At 46.4% G+C, this 18,823-nt stretch overlaps 1 protein-coding gene across 1 annotated transcript in view; it reads right to left on the reverse strand.

The window, feature by feature from the left end:
- Window positions 1-429: 429 nt before the first annotated feature.
- The window catches only part of LOC145389949 (uncharacterized), a gene marked incomplete at its 5' end in the record, with an annotated part of 45,826 nt that continues 27,432 nt past the window's right edge, over window positions 430-18,823 (reverse strand). Inside the window, one exon of the mRNA XM_080265055.1 lies at window positions 430-527. Within this exon, the coding sequence (XP_080121181.1) occupies window positions 430-527 (98 nt within the window). The remainder of the gene's footprint in view (window positions 528-18,823) is intronic.

The following is an 18,823-nucleotide window of genomic DNA, read 5'->3' on the forward strand; positions in this document are numbered from 1 at the left end:
TGTCATGCACATTTACAGCAAATGTTCACAACTCTGGCCTCCTTGCTCAATGCATGCTGCAGCCCGTTGCACAAGTGACTGTTGCACGCTTTCCAAAACCCCGGGACTGTTGCTGATACGTGCCACACTGTCCTGCACACGACGCCATAATTCCTCACGGTTTGGAACCTCTGTGGCATACACTTCACTTTTAATGTGTCTCCATAGGTGCTCTATTCCTTTATGCTGGCCTAACAAGAGATTACCTAAATGCTGTGTTTCCTGGACAATGGATCGGGCCAGGTGGCCCAGTGCCGTGGCCATCTCGGTCACCTGACATCAACCGCCTTGACATCTACCTATAGGGGCACAAGAAAAGCAAGGTGTATGCCACAGAGGTTCCAAACCGTGAGGAATTATGGCGTCGTGTGCAGGACAGTGTGGCACGTATCAGCAACAGTCCCGGGGCTTTGGAACGCGTGCAACAGTCACTTGTGCAACGGGCTGCAGCATGCATTGAGCAAGGAGGCCAGAGTTGTGAACATTTGCTGTAAATGTGCATGACATACCTGTGTCTAGCATGTTGTATAATACTGTTAATAAATCTCACTGTATGTGATGGACGTCTCATTTACAATCCCCTGACTCCAACACATTCATAGCAGATCTGTGAAGTGCTGGGACTCCCAAACTATTGAGATTTCGCAATACGCTCATTTAGTCATTGGCATTCAGTAGCGTCTCCGGAATACACCCCATGATTTTTGCTACGTATTTACTGACCACCCTATATACTAGTGTAATAATGTACAGTACTTGTGTTAAAATGTACAAGATTAATTTTTATTTTCTCTAACTTGGCCTAAAATTGCCATCTCTCCATCTTGACAGCTGAGTTGAAACAAGAGATTTATGCTGGAATTATGATGCTAGTCACGAAGAAGCGTTTTGGAGATGATGCAGAGCCGAGGTAGTAGTATCGTTTTCTTGAACTGGGCTACTTAAAATAAGCTACAAAAAGACGAAAATTAGGCCAGGTTAGAGTGAAGGTAGTATAGAAATTATAAGGTTACTGAAGTTTTTTTCCTAACCCATATCAGTGGTATAACAGGAATGAAATGAGATGCGTTATCGGGCCTTAGGTGGAAGTGATACGGTTAATACAGAATCTACCTAGCTGTCGCTAAACGTAGCCGAGGTGTTAATTAGACAGAGATTGTAGGTGTATCGTAGATGTATCGTAGATCGCAGCAGACACCAGTGTTGATAGTGCTGCCTTTGTAGATAATCGTGGCTCAGGAAGTGGAGATAAATGTGGGCAGCTGTTGATAAAATAGTGAGACGTTGGAAAGCTGGTTACTGGGTAGGTGCCGCTCTGTCTCACTGGCCTCTCTGCCTATCTTGTAACGTTGGTGAGGTGGGTTATAGGCGCTTTTGGGTTACGGAGTTTATTGTACAGTTATATCGAAATGTGACTGACAGCGTAACGTAACGAGGCGGCAAACCTCCCAGCTGACCCTGCCTCCTGCCCTCTACCCTCGGTCGTACTCTCTGGCTCTCTGACTATACCCTCCGAAATATGAAAATATATACGGCTAGATGGGATGTAGTGTCTGGTAGATTTCGCTGGGTAGTTTCCATGACGTTAGATAACTGGCTCAAGCTGGTTATCCTGCTCGTATCATGAAATTATTGTATTGTCTGAAGAAAAAGATTGAGATACATTACGTGTTAAGACAATTCTTGATGGTCTGGGGCAGTAGGTTTGTTGATTGTGGATTGACATTGTTAGTGAGAAGCTGTGTAATGTCCCAAGCAGATACTACATACTGCACAGTGTGATATGAGATACATACTAGTGCCTATAAGCATTACATATCTATAACTGTTACATATGACACATTAATGCCTATATAGCTGTTTATCTGTAGCTGACTATCTGCCTATATACTTAGCTATAATTATCCATCCATTCATCCATCAGTCCATCTGTCTGCTTTCTCTCAAGCTGTCAATATCTAAATATCCATCCATCCACTCCAGTCTATCCACCACCCTATCCATCTGTGACTCTCCCTATCTGTCAAAATATCCATCCATTCACCCATCCCTCCATCTATCACTTCACTCCTCTCTCTCTCTCTCTCTCTCTCTCTCTCTCTCTCTCTCTCTCTCTCTCTCTCTCTCTCTCTCTTTCTCTCTCTTTCTTTTATTTTTACGTGAGGTTTGTAAATTGTTCTCCAGTACTGTCTTTGTATTTTACGTGCGTGATTATCATTAATTATTGTTCAAACCAGATTACCTGAAAGGTGTGTGTGAGTGTGTGTGTGTGTGTGTGTGTGTGTGTGTGTGTGTGTGTGTGTGTGTGTGTGTGTGTGTGTGTGTGTGTGTGTGGTGTGGAGTGAATGTGTGTGTGGTGGGGGGTGAGTGTGTGTGTGGTGGGGTGTGAGTGAGTGTATGGTGGTACTGATAGTGGTGGTGGTGGTGGTGTGTGTGTGTGTGTGTGTGTGTGTGTGTGTGTGTGTGTGTGTGTGTGTGTGTGTGTGTGTGTGTGTGTGTGTGTGTGTGTGTGTGCCTTCATGTGCGTGTGCGTGTGTCACTGTGCACAAAGGAAGTTGGGAGGAGCAATAATTTAGGTCATCACAGCCTGAGAGGTACAGTATCTCAAAGTGAAGGTGTAAGAAAATGAGTGAGAGAACAACAGGCGACTCGCTGCCGTAATATCACACAGTCTTCTAATTTCATGTAAACGAAGGGAATATAATGTGCTTAGGAATTGTGGCAGAGATTTTACAGTGCACTGGCCTGCACAGTGGTGTTGCATGTAAGGTATGAGTGAGTAAATAGAGGGTAGGAGAATAGGAGGCAGGGAACGCTTTCGTCTGTGTCCTCATAAGTGGTCAAAAGAGCGTTTGCCGGGGCCTGTGTATCTAGGGCGTGCTGTTATAAGCTTACCAAGCGTAATTTGGGACAAAATCGCAACTAAACCTATTTATACAGCTGCCTTGCAATCTGATGATAACGATAACCATAATTGCGTTGGTAAAAGAGAACATTGTGGAGAAAACGGGAAGGCGATGTAGTCTGACACCTAGTAGGGTTAGAGTAAGAAAAACGAAAGCCATGAAAATGATATGCAGTAGATGAACCAGGAATTGGCTTACCGTAATACTCCACGGAGGTCACTACCCATGTTTCATTATCTGGCACCATTGAAAAGTGGTGGATCTCTGTACGAAAACAATGTATACAGTATATAAAGATAAAACAAGTCGAGAGCCAACGCTGGCATACTGAGTGGAAAGAAATGTGTGATAACAAGTGAACGACAACGAGAGACATGCCTAAGTGTGAAGTCGGGGAGGCTAAAAATGCGAAATAAAGGAGGAGCGAAGAGCCTGGGAGAAGGATACTCCAGCTGGATTTATGGAAGGATGTTAACGTGAGGATCAGGTATTGATGGAGAGAGGGATGGATAGGTAGATAAATAGATAGATACTCATGTAGCTAGCTTGGTAGATAGATATTTGATTATCTGTCACTAGGTAGATTGGTAAATACATAACACCGTTTTATAGGTACTGGATAGAGCCATTAAAAACAGCTTAATGAGTAAAGCCTTTAGTAGATTTGACTAAACTGTGATTACAGGACAACATATTTCTTGACGCATATCGACACAATATTAAATGACACAGAATACAGGACAAGAGAGAAAGGTGAAAACAGGGAGGGCTGTAGAGAGACAGATTCTGGGCAGATTTTCAGAGATGAGGATAGAATGACGAGACAGTCAAAAAGAGGAGATGAAAGGAAAGGGAATGTGTGTGAAATGAGATGTGCTGAGTGAATGGGTGAAACAGGATTTTTTATTTTACTCCGACTCATGGCATAAGGTATAAAGCCTGATTTTGAGAGCTGATCCCCAAGTGTCATTACATATATATATCACCTGGTAATTTGCTAGCAATATCCGGCATGTACATTGTGATGCAAAACAAATATTACATTCAGATCTGGTGCTATTTAATTGGCAGGGGAAGGGAGGTCATGGCGTGTCGTTGGAACCATATGGAAAAGTAGTGAACAGCTGTATCAGATGCAAGTAAACAGACTCTTGTGAAAATCGTGTCAAGCCACAAATCACGTTATCCCAAGCCATCTCTTTGTGCAGTCCACCTGAGTTAGTAAGTGAGCCTGGGGAGTGAGGCCAAATGTAGGTGGGTGGGTAGATTTGGGGAGAGAGTGAGGCAAGTGTGTATGAGAGAGGATGTGAGACTTACTGAGCAGGCAAAGGCGCTGGGAGTGGCGGGGCAAGTGTGTGTGTGTGTGTGTGTGTGTGTGTGTGTGTGTGTGTGTGTGTGTGTGTGTTACCCATTCCACTACCCCATTCTTCCCCTCTCTCCCACGCACACGCTCACAGCTGCTACAAACACACAAGTACAGTTACTCTTCAATTACACCTTCTTGCTTCACTCACAGCTACCGTATTGCCTCGAAGTTTCCCTTTCCCCTCGTACTCGTATATAATTTTTTTTAGACAGCCAGTTCCCTCACACAAACACTTGCCTTTTTGATTCCCGTCTCCTCATTTCCCTCCTCACATACTCCTAAAGTCCCTGCTATACCTTCTCCCTTCCTACACCCCCTTCTCTCTCATTTTCCACTCTCAAACATCTCTTTCCCTGCTCCCTCTTGTCTCTCCACACACACCTCACATCTCCCAAATACTGCCAGTGCGAACCCATCTACTCTGCTCTGGCTGATGACTTCCGCCTCTCCCTCTCTGTTTATTCTTTTACGTACCCTTCCTCTTCTGATTCTTCCATTTCTTCCACATCTTCCTCTCCATCTTCACATCCCATCACCCTCTGCTCCTTTCTTTACTCCATTCTTCTCTTTTACCTTTTGTTTTGTACGTGCTTCTCTTCTGTGTCTCCTCTATGTCATCCTCTTCCTCCTTACTTTCTTTTACGTCTGTGTTACACTTGTGCTTTATTCACGTAGTAATTTTGTGTTTGTTGCTTCCACTCCGTCTCCTTCACTTTCCTCTCTCCCTTTCCCTATCTTTTTCAGAGTACTGTCGTTCCCTTCTCTCTCTCTCTCTCTCTCCAAGTACTTACCACTCTCTTATCTCCTCCTTTTTTCATCTCAGTACTTTCTTGCCTTCCACCCTAACCAGTCTTTCGCAGCCTTTCTTGTCTTCAGGGTCGCACTTAGCCTTTCGCTCCTTCACCTCTTCCCACCGATGTCCTTTTTTTTCGCATTTCATTTTTTTCCTTCTCTCCTCTCCCCTTTCCTCCCTTTCTCTCCGTGTCATTCCGTCCCTTCTTCTCTCTCTCTCTCTCTCTCTCTCTCTCTCTCTCTCTCTCTTCCACACACACACACACACACACACACACACACACACACACACACACACACACACACACACAATACCATCCTTTATTGCATGCCAACCCCTTAACAACAAAAATTATATATAGCTAAGTTTCTCAGAGCTAGGCCTACCTCTTTGCCATCTTCTTTAATCCCTAACCCAGGGTGGCAGATCTTCTCAGCTGTGCCTGGATGTATCAGCTCTCCTGCCCTACTTGGACGGCCTCACTGAATCTTCCTCCAACTTTGCCCTCCGGGTCGAGCTACTCCGAAGGGCGAACCGCTGAGCAATTTTTCTGTAAACTTTTTCGGCAAAGAATTGTCAGCCTTTTATCATATACTGTATATTTAATTAAGGAGGTGAGTATGGAAGTTAAGAAGTCACTGCATGATAGTATTGTGATCCCTACCCTGACGTATGGAAGCGAGGCGTGGACCTTGCAAGAGGGGAACAAGTCAAGAGTGAGAGCAGTGGAAATGAGTTACTTGAGAGGAGCATGTGGAGTGACATGGAGGGACAGGTTGACGAATGAAGAAGTGATGGAACGTTGTGGGGTGGATGTGGATGTGGTTGAGAAGATTAGGAGAAATACACTGAGGTGGTTTGGACATGTGGAGAGAATGGAGAATGAAAGACTGACTAAGAGGGTGTATGTAGGTGAGGTGGAGGGAGGGAGAGGGAGGGGTAGACCGAGGATGAGGTGGAGGGATGGAGTTGAGAGGTATAAGAGGGAGGGGGGAGTGAGTTGGTAGGCAAATGATGGGTGACAGAGCGACTTAGAGGCGTTTTGTCTGCGGCCACCCTTTGCGGGATTAGGGCGTCGGGCTATAGATAGATAGATAGAAATACTCTATGCATCTTCACACAGAATTATGTCTGGAAATTATTAGCAGGGATGTTATCAGTATAGAATGAAAAGTGTATTTGAGTTAGCGTAAGTGTATATTTATGAACAGTTATCCAAGGCTTCTTTGGGAATCACTATCGCTATCTATTGCCAGACGCCATAATCCCGTAAGGGGTGGCCATTTGACTTTGAGTTATTTGTTTTACGGGGAGGGGCACTAACCCTCCACCAACCCACTTGTTGACACGTAGGGAGCACGTATGGTTTGGTTATATGGTTACCACCCAGCGTTGTAAATGGTTTCTTGGCTTACAGGAAACCATTTGGCCTGTCACTCAATGTAAAGCCACCTGTAAAGGAAAGAAAAGCAATAAGAAGTGACAGGAAAGATGGAAGAAATAGGAAGAGACGAGGGCAGACACAGAATAAGTATGATAAAGGCTAAGAAGGAGGTAGGCAGCACTACATCAAGTGAGTGGATGATGGTCGCCACCACCTACCACTTCTGGGAATCACGTCAGTTTTTTTTTTTTTTAGAACAGTATCTCTGGAATGAAAAGTGTACTGTTCTCTGGACTACAGATAAGTGAACTTTGATGTCAATGTCTTCTTAGCTGTACTTACGGATTGACGTCTACACACTTTTACCATGATTTTCTTCTCTTGCTAAAGGAAAGTGAAGTTGAAACTAAGGGTGAGTGAAATGTGTGTGTGTGTGTGTGTGTGTGTGTGTGTGTGTGTGTGTGTGTGTGTGTGTGTGTGTGTGTGTGTGTGTGTGTGTGTGTGTGTGTGTGTGTGTGTGTGTGTGTGTGTGTGTGTGTGTGTGTGTGTGTGTGTGTGTGTGTGTGAGAGAGAGAGAGAGAGAGAGAGAGTTAAATGAAGAACTTCGGAGAGCAAGATAACAAAAAGAAAAAACTAATACGAACGCACTCCTTGTGTAGCACGAGACGAGCTCACCAAAGGCCGCCTCTTCTGTTTGTAGTTTACTTTTCAGTGTTTCCAGTTTACTGTCTGGCTAACATTGTCTTTATCCTTCAATTTCGTCTCACCATCCACTCATTTCATGTAGTGCTGCCTACTTCTTCCTTAGCCTTTATCATTCTTTTTTCTGTGCCTGCCCTCCTCTCTTCCTATTTCTCCCATCTTTCCTGTCACTTCTTATTGCTTTTCTTTCCTTTACAGGTGGCTTTACATTGAGTGACAAGCCTAATGGTTTCCTGTAAGCCAAGAGCGAAGGTAGGAAAGACGGAAGGAACGAAGGAAGGAAAGAAGGAAGGATGGAACGAAGGAAAGAAAGAAGGAAGGATGGAACGAAGGTAGGAAAGACGGAAGGATGGAACGAAGGTAGGAAAGAAGGAAGGATGGAACGAAGGTAGGAAAGAAGGAAGGATGGAACGAAGGTAGGAAAGAAGGAAGGAAGGAACGAAGGAAGGAAAGATGGAAGGAAGGGAGGAACGTAGAAGGAAAGAAGGAAGGATGGAACGGAGGGAGAAAAATTACCAACATAGAGGATGGGGGGGGTGGCAGGGAGTGGCTGGGGACGAGAGGCCAGAAGAGACGGGCTGGGGACGCGCCTGACGTATCATATTCTCTCGTCTGGCGCGTCCCCAGCCCGTCTCCTTGACTCTCGTCCCCAGCCCCTCCCCCCCCCTCTCTCTCTCTCTCTCTCTCTCTCTGGATGAGTAACTATTAACACACACACACACACACACACACACACACACACACACAGTCAACGGCCTTTCTCTCTCTCTCTCTCTCTCTCTCTCTCTCTGGATGGGTGACTATTTAAAAACGCACACACACACACACACACACACACACACACACACACACACACACACACACACACACACCCATACTCACAGAAATCTCTCTCTCTCTCTCTCTCTCTCTCTCTCTCTCTCTCTCTCTCTCTCTCTCTCTCTCTCTCTCTCTCTCTCTCTCTCTCTCTAACGTGCCGTATTGTATGAAAACGTAGAGCTTTAAGATAACGTGTATACACCTACATACGTACATACATACATACACACGCACACACTACATACACACACGCACACACTTCATACATAAACTCACGCTTCATACATACACACACGCACACACTTCATACATACACACACGCACACACTTCATACACACACTACATACACACATGCACACACTTCATACATACACACACGCACACACTTCATACATGATACATACACACACGCACACACTTCACACACACATACACACACACACACACACACACACACACACACACACACACACACACACACACACACACACACACACACACACACACCTACATACATATATCACAAATGTGCACACACCACATACATATATACATATATTCACTCACACACATCACGAAACATACACGTACATACACACGCATAGACACCTACACGTATACGTCAAACACGCACATACACACCTACACATGTACGTCACATACACACACGCACACACGTCATACTGATAAGACTGTTTATACTTATACACCTACACATGTACGTGAAATATACTCACATGACTACACACACACACACACACACACACACACACACACACGTCACACTGATAAGATTGTACACACACACACACACACACACACACACACACACACACACACACAATACTCTCTAATGGAACTTGCTGGTGGGAAAATGTGTGTATGTAACTGGTGGTGTGAGAGGTTGCCATGGTAACACACAGGCACCTCCCACTAGTCAACCAAAGACTTCCTTAGCGATATATTTTTGGACAAGGCTGATTAACATCCTTTTGTACGTTTTGTATGCAGATTATGGTAAAGCTTGAAGTATTTATACAGCACAGTAGGAGAGCAAGGTGTAATAAGCAAAATAAATAGCTAAGGAAGAGGTGCTAGGGAGTTGTAGAATGAGTTTATAGCTGTAATTTTTATCAGAGCGTTCCATTAAGCTGTATGTATAGCTTATCAGACTTAACATGGCTGAGATCTTATATTTGCTGCTTATTTCTCATAGCATAATTACAGGCAGAAGAAGACGATAACACGGCTCTACATATCTTCAACAGCACTTTTTCGTGACTAGCATCATATTGTATCGTCAGGCTCTTGTTACAGCTCAGCATTCAAGATGGAGAGATGGCAATTTTAGGCCAAGTTAAAGTGAAGTTCTATATCCATTCCATATCACCTTTTCGTGACTATACCGGTCTTCCTCTAACACGGGCCAGATTTCCATCCTTGTGTAGATCATTTTACTCATTTCACGTAGCCCAGTGCCAGGAAATGACAATGGTATGGCTCTACATCCTTGACATAGCACTTCTTCGTGACTATCATCATGTTATGGTGTTCATCTGTTGTTACAACTCAGCATTCAAGATGGAGAGATGGTAATTTTTGGTCCAGTTAGGGAAAAGAGAGTATTGTTCTATATTCTAGTGTTAATGTATCCTTACAGCTCAGCATTTAAGGTGAGGAGATGGCAATATTAGGCAAAGTGAAAGTGAATAGAGTATGGTAAACATCTAAGTATAATTTCTGACTTTGTTTGCTACGGTCCCTGATGCTTCCTCTACGACGGTTTTCTCTTATGCACTCAGCCTCCTAAGACCCATTCCCAGCTGAATAAAATCGTCTGGAGTCTAATAAAAAAAGTACTAGAGTTGTCACGATCATTGGAGGGTTAATATTTACAGCATGAACGCTCTCAGACACTTATAAATAGCTCACAGGTGCATAATAGCCTCTTGTATTAGCTAGAATAAAATACTAGAGTTACCCTGAAGATGAGAGGGCCTCCGTACCCTCTAGTGGATGTAAAAGTAGTTGGGTAAAGTTTCACACAAGTTTCTGGGCTGAACAAGCATGGCATTCCATTGGTCAGTCAGTGGTACTCGGACGATAAGAGGGTGAGGCTGCGTCGGCTCCGTCTCCTGCTGTAAGTGTTAAATTTTACTGTTTTGGGGTTAAATTTCGCTGTTTTTGCCATTAAGATGATTCAGATAGGACACAGAGGTATCTTGCTGCCAACCAGGAAGTGTCATAGGTCAAATAGATTCAACAGATGAGGGCAATAGACGTCGTTTTGCTGGTTAGGCGGTAGTGATGGTGTGTAGGCTTCTCCTCTTGCTGCAAGTGTTGGGTTTTGCTGTTTTTGCCATTAAGGTGACTAAATTAGGACACGGGGATATCTTACGGTCAGCCAGGAAGCGTTGTAGGCCAAAGAAATTGTAGAAAATAAGGGAAATGGATGTAATTTTAATAGTCGTGTATCGTCACCTATATCTATAGCCCTAATTGTCTAGATATCTATAGCTAGACGCCTTAAACCTGTATGGGGTGGCCATAAACAAATCGCCTCCATGTCGCCCTGTACCCTGCCATTTCGCTGCCCTCCCCCATCTTACACCCTCTCTCTCGTATACCTCCCAACTCCATCCCTCCATCCCATCCCCTTCACTATACTCATTTTACTCTAACTTGGCCTAAATTGCAATCTCTTTATCTCGAATGCTGAGTTGTAACAATAGAATATTATGCTAGTCACGAAAAAGTGCTGTTTCAAAGACGCAACTGAGACACGTGAAATAAGCTGCAAATGGACGAAAATTTGGGCCAAGTTAAGGTGAAAGGAGTAGAGTACAGAATCCTCCTTGATAACATAAAAGTTTCCGGATTAAAAAGAACTAGAAAAAATCATCATCATCATCATCATCATCATCATCATCATCATCATCATCATCACCACCACCACAGCCACCATCGTAGCCGTCATCATCATCATCATCATCATCATCATCATCATCATCATCATTAACTTTTTTCATACCTTCACTCTTAAAAACATGCGTACAGTTTGAGTTACACACTGGTATTCGCACACAGTAAATACGCACACACACCACGCATACAGTAAGTACGCACACACTGAGAACGCACACAATAAACACGCACACACTGAACACGCACACGATAAACACGCATACGATAAACACACACAATAAACACGCACATACTGAACACGCACACACTGAACACGTACACACTGAACACGTACACACTGAACACGTACACACTGAACACGCACAATTTGATTAAGTACACACTGAACACATACAATTTGACTACGTACACACTGATGCACGCACACACCGATGCACGCACTATACACGCGCACACGGAGCAGGCACACACTAATGCACGCACGTGTTCATTCACGCAAACACTGATACAAGCACTGATCAGAGCACGCACGCACACTAATATACGCACACACTGATACACACAGGCACTGATACACACAGGCACTGATACACGCACACTGATACACAGATACACGCACACACAAATGCACACACACACAGGTTCACACGCACACACTGATACACACACACACACACACACACACACACACACACACACACACACACACACACACACACACACACACACACACACACACACACACACACACACACACACACACACACACACACACACACTGAATGCACACACTGAACACACACACTGAACACGTACACACTTAGCACGTACACACACTGCACGCACACAGCACGCACACACTGATGCACACACACACCGATGCACGCACACGCTGCGGCATGTACGCACTAAACACGCGCACACGGAGCAGGCACACACTAATGCACGCACGTATTCATTCACGCAAACACTGATACAAGCACTGATCAGAGCACGCACGCACACTAATATACGCACACACTGATACACACAGGCACTGATACACACAGGCACTGATACACACAGGCACTGATACACACAGGCACTGATACACACAGGCACTGATACACACAGGCACTGATACACACAGGCACTGATACACACAGGCACTGATACACACAGGCACTGATACACACAGGCACTGATACACACAGGCACTGGTACACGCAGGCACTGATACACACAGGCACTGGTACACACAGGCACTGATACACACAGGCACTGATACACACAGGCACTGGTACACGCAGGCACTGATACACACAGGCACTGATACACACAGGCGCTGATACACACAGGCGCTGATACACACAGGCACTGATACACGCACACTCAGATACGAGCACAGATACACGCACACTCAGATACGAGCACAGATACACGCACACAATGATGCACACACACACAGGTTCACGCACATACTGATACACACACACACACACACACACACACACACACACACACACACACACACACACACACACACACACAGCCACTAAACAGGTGGTGGGTCATATTTAGCTGACGTGTCGGAGTGTGGAGATACAGATAAGAAATAGAGAGAGAGACACACACACACACACAGCCACTAAACAGGTGGTGGGTCATATTTAGCTGACGTGTCGGAGTGTGGAGATACAGATAAGAAATAGAGAGAGAGAGAGAGAGAGAGAGAGAGAGCGGAGGGGAGGGGCATGAGGCAAGTCAGGCAGGGAGGAGGAGGGTAGACTGTTGTTGTTCGTGTTCCTCCTCCAAATTCCCCTATTCGTCAACGCGATAGGATGGCCGGGGATACTGTAGAGATGGAAGGCAAAAGTGGCAGGAGATAAATTATATAAAATGGTGATCCCTGAACCTCACCTGTATCGAATCGTTCGTGTCGTATCTTTATAAAGGATCTAACATGCTTGCATGCGTCGTCGGCCTTGGTCACATCATGGCGGCTCTCCACACTGCACAATCTTTTGCAGCCTCCCTATTCACTCCCTTATCCCTGAAGTCACACACTATGACCTCGTCCCAGGCCTTTTCAGGTCTGCCTCTCGCAGCCCTACTGTACCTCCGACGTTCACACCTCTCTCTCCTCACCCAGTTGTCATCCTCCATCCTCTCTACATGTCCTAACCATCTCAGTCTATCCCTCCTCATCACAACAATACACTTTTGCCCAATCCCTCCTCTTAATTCGTCAATAGTAAACCTAGCCCCCCCCCCCCATACACACACACACCCACACACACTCCCAGGCCTCGCATTGAAGAAGACACTTCACGTCCATCTAATCACTGTTATTGCTGAACGAAATATGTTGACCACGTAAACCTTGGTTAGGTAAAGATTCGTTTATTCCCCTGAACCAGAGTGACATTATTCTTATTTTATTCTTATTGTTATCAAGCCATTTTATTCAGCTTACGAGCAGCCTCTCGTACTAAAGACTTTATTAGTACTGCATCTGACTCCTTCAGTTTGAAAAGTGTACCCTAAGCTGAATAAAATCATCAGGCTGCTGCAAGAATAAAATGAACGACGTTTCCTGGCTGAATGGGTTAACACTAACATGATCATTTGCCCCGACATTATCCGATTTATTCACCATCTCGATAACTGACTGAAATTTTGGTAGTCATGGTCGGTGACAGGATGGGGCTTTGACCATAATGGCTTTCAGGTTGGCTCTCATGACTGTACCGTTCACATATTTGCATAAAGATTGTGATTTACACCCTTCCTTGATCAGGGCATGCGTTCTGACGTCGTGCGTTGTGTGAACTACGGGGGGAGGGGGGTGAAGATTGTCTGTACCCCCACCCCCCAAGAAATTACTTAAAAGAAATAATGCGTGTACTCTATTGGATGACGTGGATGTGGACGTATTATAACTACATATTTACACGGTACAGCAATTCCACTATGACACGAGCTGTTGACAATGCTGGTGCTCTTGGGTCTAAAGAAGCTATTTTTTTTCGGTGACAGTCCCTACTAAGAAATGAGTTCATTATTCACACACCCGTCCGGCAAGGGAGATACAATAATCCTGGTTAACATCTGTTTATTTCGAAGGTGCCCTGAGGTTTATGAAAAGTCCCAAACACTCCTTGCTAATTAAACAGCCGATGGAAAATATGTTAAATACCATTGTTAAATTTGCCAACATTTACAAACAACCACACTGATATATTTCCAGAGGAAGATTTTTGTGTTTTGGCGTCGTAGCAGTGGCTAATTGTACACACCATCTCTAAACTCCCACCTTCTCTATGCCCGCTACTCCAGTCCCCCTTCCCTACCCCCTCACCTCTTCCCTACCCCCTCACCTCTTCCCTACCCCCTCACCTCTTCCCTACCCCCTCACCTCTTCCCTACCCCCTCACCTCTTCCCTACCCTCTCACCTCTTCCCTACCTCCTCACCTCTTCCTTACCCCCTCACCTCTTCCCTCCCCCTTTCTATCCCTCTACCCCCTCACCTCTTCCCTACCCTCTCACCTCTTCCCTCTACCCCCTCACCTTTTCCCTCTACCCCCTCACCTCTTCCCTACCCCCTCACCTCTTCCCTATCCCCTCCCCTCTTCCCCCTACCCCCCTCATCTCTTCCCTACCCCCTCACCTCTTCCCTCTACCCCCTCACCTCTTCCCTCTACCCCCTCACCTCTTCCCTCTACCCCCTCACCTCTTCCCTCTACCCCCTCACCTTTTCCCCCTTCCCCCCTCACCTCTTCCCCCTTCCCCCCTCACCTCTTCCCTCTACCCCCCTCACCTCTTCCCTACCCCCTCACCTCTTCCCTCTACCCCCTCACCTCTTCCCTCTACCCCCTCACCTCTTCCCTCTACCCCCTCACCTTTTCCCTCTACCCCCTCACCTCTTCCCTCTACCCCCTCACCTCTTCCCTACCCCCTCACCTCTTCCCTACCCCCTCACCTCTTCCCTCTACCCCCTCACCTCTTCCCTCTAACCCCCTCACCTCTTCCCTCTAACCCCCTCACCTCTTCCCTACCCCCTCACCTCTTCCCTACCCCCTCACCTCTTCCCTACCCCCTCACCTCTTCCCTACCCCCTCACCTCTTCCCTACCCCCTCACCTCTTCCCTACCCCCTCACCTCTTCCCTACCCCCTCACCTCTTCCTTCTACCCCCCCTCCCATCTCCCTGCCACCAGTCAAACCTCCCCTACCCTCACACCTCTGCTCTCCACCTCTCAGGTTGAATTTTTCCATTGACACGAAGAAAGAAGAGGATTTTCGCACGACCAAGCAGGCAGAGGATATTTACACGGCCAGGCAAGCAAAGGATATTTACACCGACACGACAGACGACAGGAGTGGGAAATAATAGCTTTCTTCACAAGTAAAAGGTATTTGAACCATTTTTAAACTTTTTGAAATTTGAAATATTTTTTTCTGAGCTGTTCTCACATCGTACACTTAGTCATGCATTTTGTTTATTGTTAAAAGAGTTATTTTCACACACACACACACACACACACACACACACACACACACACACACACACACACACACACACACACACACACACACACACACACACACACACACACACACACACACACACACACACACACACACACACACACACACACACACACACACACACACACACACACACACACGCACACGCACGAAACACGCACACGCACCACACACGCACACGCACAGATCTCTCTCTCTCTCTCTCTCTCTGACAAATTTTGCACGAGAGCACTGATAGCTGTGTGGTGGTTGTGACGGTGGTGATGTCAGCGGTGTTGGTGGTGGTGGTGGTGTGTGGTTGTGATGGTGGTGGTAGTACGTGGTTGTGGTAGTGGTGATAATGTTATGCTGGTGGTTGTATTACGATGGAGTGTGGTTGTGATGGAGTGTGGTGGTGGTGGTGGTAGTGTGGGTGTGGTGATGGTACAGTATGGCTGTGAAGAACTTAAAGGAAGGATGTGTGGAATGGGAAGGAATTGGGTGACAAGTTGGGGTTAGAAGACATTGACGTAAGTTTGCAATATAATGTTGGTGTTATGGAAAATAAATCTCTCAGGGAAATGCGCTACGAAGCCTCCTATGCCACCCAGAATACGGGACATAGGCTCAGCAGTAGCATATAGTGCGTACTTTGGCCTAATTGATATTTGCTCCACAGAAAACGATGGAAACGACGGAGGACGAGATGTCAACCCTGGCCAGCGAGATGGCAACTGCAGGCGAGGGGGAAGGCGAAGCTGCAGCCCCAGAAGACGAGATGGCAACCTCAGAAGACGAGATGGCAACCTCAGAAGACATGGCAACCTCAGAAGACATGGCAACCTCAGAAGAAGTTGTGGCAACTACGGAAGAAATGGCAGCTGTAGACGACGAGATGGCCGCTCGAGAACATGGCAAGCCCTGCAGAGGAACTGGTGCAGCGTGTGTTGTAGCTTGTACTGATAGGTGATGTGGTAGGGAGGGTAGCAGCAGCTGTGGCGGCACCTGTATAGCGTTACTCTGGTAGGCATTGCATTCCTTAGGCACCTTTGATGTTCCTGTATTTCCCCAGGCGATGCAGAGACGGCTGCGAGGGAGAGACGAGACGGCCGAGAGACCAGGGAGACCGGAGAGCCTGCAGGGAGATCGGAGCGCCGGACAGGACAGGTGACAGGTTGTATTTTTCTTTGTATTTTCCTTTAGGGTGTGATTGTGTGTGCGTGATTTGTGTGTGTGTGTGTGTGTGTGTGTGTGTGTGTGTGTGTGTGTGTGTGTGTGTGTGTTTAGTTCCCAGCATACTAGGCTGGGTGTGGCAGGTAGGTGGGTCTGGGGAGGGAGGTGGGGTGGGGGGAGGCGGGAAAGGGGGACTTCCTTCCACTTCCATCTTCCTCTCCGTCTGTCCTGTCTGCCTGTCCTCAGCGCAGCCGAACGTGCTGGGATGGTGTGTCTGTCTGTTAGTGTCTGTCTGCTTTAGTGCTTCTTTCTCTTCCCCACCTTTACTTTTTTATGCGCTTTTTCTTTTTCTGTCGTTCTAGAGTGAGCGTGATGGAGAGAGGGTAGAGGGGCGAGTAGGAGCGAGGGAGCGAGTTGGAGATAGACATAGGACCTACTACATAATATTAATTGCTAAAGGTATCTTGCCCGTATTTAACTGATATACTTTGATAATACTTGAAACATTTGCTCTAGTCCAATACTTTTGTGATATACTTTGAGATACTTAAATATATAAAATCTTCTGCCAGAGTAACCTAACAGCTGCTGCCATTGCTACTTGTATACTTTGTAAATGTATTGTAATTGTAAACTCTTGTAAAACACTAAAGATAATAAAAGAATCAGCTGTATATCAACTTTACTTTGCCCTTTATGGTATTACAAATGACTAAAATACAATATCACAGAAAAAGTAAAGTATGCAAAGAAAGCATACAATGCTATACTCTAGTTGCCAAAGACATGGAACAGAGTACACAGTAGACTCCAGCACAAGTTAAATGATTCTGTCCCGTCATCCTAAGAGGGTTTTCTGAAGCTGTAGGATATCGTCAGAAGCTAGCAAAGAGTAAAAGTGACATCCGCAGACCGGGAGCTCTGCGTCCAGCGCTCCGCGGTTCAAGTCCCAGAGGTGGACAGATGTTTTGACGTGTAGACGTTACCAGGGCGTAGCTTGGTGGCCTACCCTTTAATATTCTGGACTAATGGTGGTCTAGCCTCGTGCCCCTGCGCTCCACCTCATAAAAAAAAAAAAAAAAAAAAAAAGGAAAGCCAAGGGTCATGAATGAACTAAAGGACTGAACTAAGCGGAGAAGAACAAAAATCGTAGAGAAGATCGCCCCAAATTTGATGAGACAGTGTAGTATAACTGAGTGAAATAGGCGTTGGATATGACGGAACTAAACGGCAGTTATACCCACCTCTCTTCTGTACCCTACACTACCCTGATTCAGCCTACCCTACCCTACCCAGCCCTACACTACCCTACCCAGCCCTACCCTACCCAGTCCACCACCACCCAGCCCTATCTTACCCTGCCATAACCTATCCTACCCTCCCAAACGCAACTCGACCCATCCCTACCCCATACTGCCAAAACCAACCCAACCTTACCCCACCCTGTCAAGACCGACACAATCCTACCCCACCCTGCCAAAACCAACCCAGTCCTACTCCACCCTGCCAAAACCGACCAATCCTTTCCCACCCTGCCAAAAACCGACCCAATCTTACCCCACCCTGCCAAAACCGACCCCATCCTACTTCACCCGGCCAAAACCGACCCAATCCTACCCTACCCTGCCATAACCGACCCATCCCTACCCTACTCTGCCAAAACCAACCCAATTCTACCCCACCTTGCCAAATGCGACCCAATCCTTGCCCACCCTGCCAAAACCGACCCACACCTACCCTACCCTGTCCAAACCGACCCAGTCCTACCTCACCCTTCCAAAACCGACCTAATCCTACCCCACCCTGCCAAAACCGACCCAATCCTACCCCACTCTACCAAAACCGAGCAAACCCTACCCCACCCTACCAAAACCAACTCAATTCTACTCCACTCTGCCAAAACTGACCTAATCATACCCCACCCTGCCAAAACCGACCCAATCCTGCCCCACCCTGCCAAAACCAACCGAAACCTAACCAATACTCTGCCAAAACCGACCCAACCCTTCCCCACCCTGACAAAACCGACCCATACCTATCCCACCCAGCCAAAACTGAGCCATTCCTATCCCACCCTGCCAACTCTGACCCAATCCTACCCCACCCTGCCAAAACCGACCCATCTCTACCCCACCCTGCCAAGACCGACCCAATCCTACCCCACCCTGCCAAAACCGACCCAATCCTACCCCCACCCTGCCAAAAC

This window comes from Coenobita brevimanus, unplaced genomic scaffold (genome assembly GCF_032717465.1).
Source record: "Coenobita brevimanus isolate Jiangsu-jjx unplaced genomic scaffold, ASM3271746v2 jjx.HiC_scaffold_2636, whole genome shotgun sequence".
Classification (NCBI taxonomy): domain Eukaryota; kingdom Metazoa; phylum Arthropoda; class Malacostraca; order Decapoda; family Coenobitidae; genus Coenobita; species Coenobita brevimanus.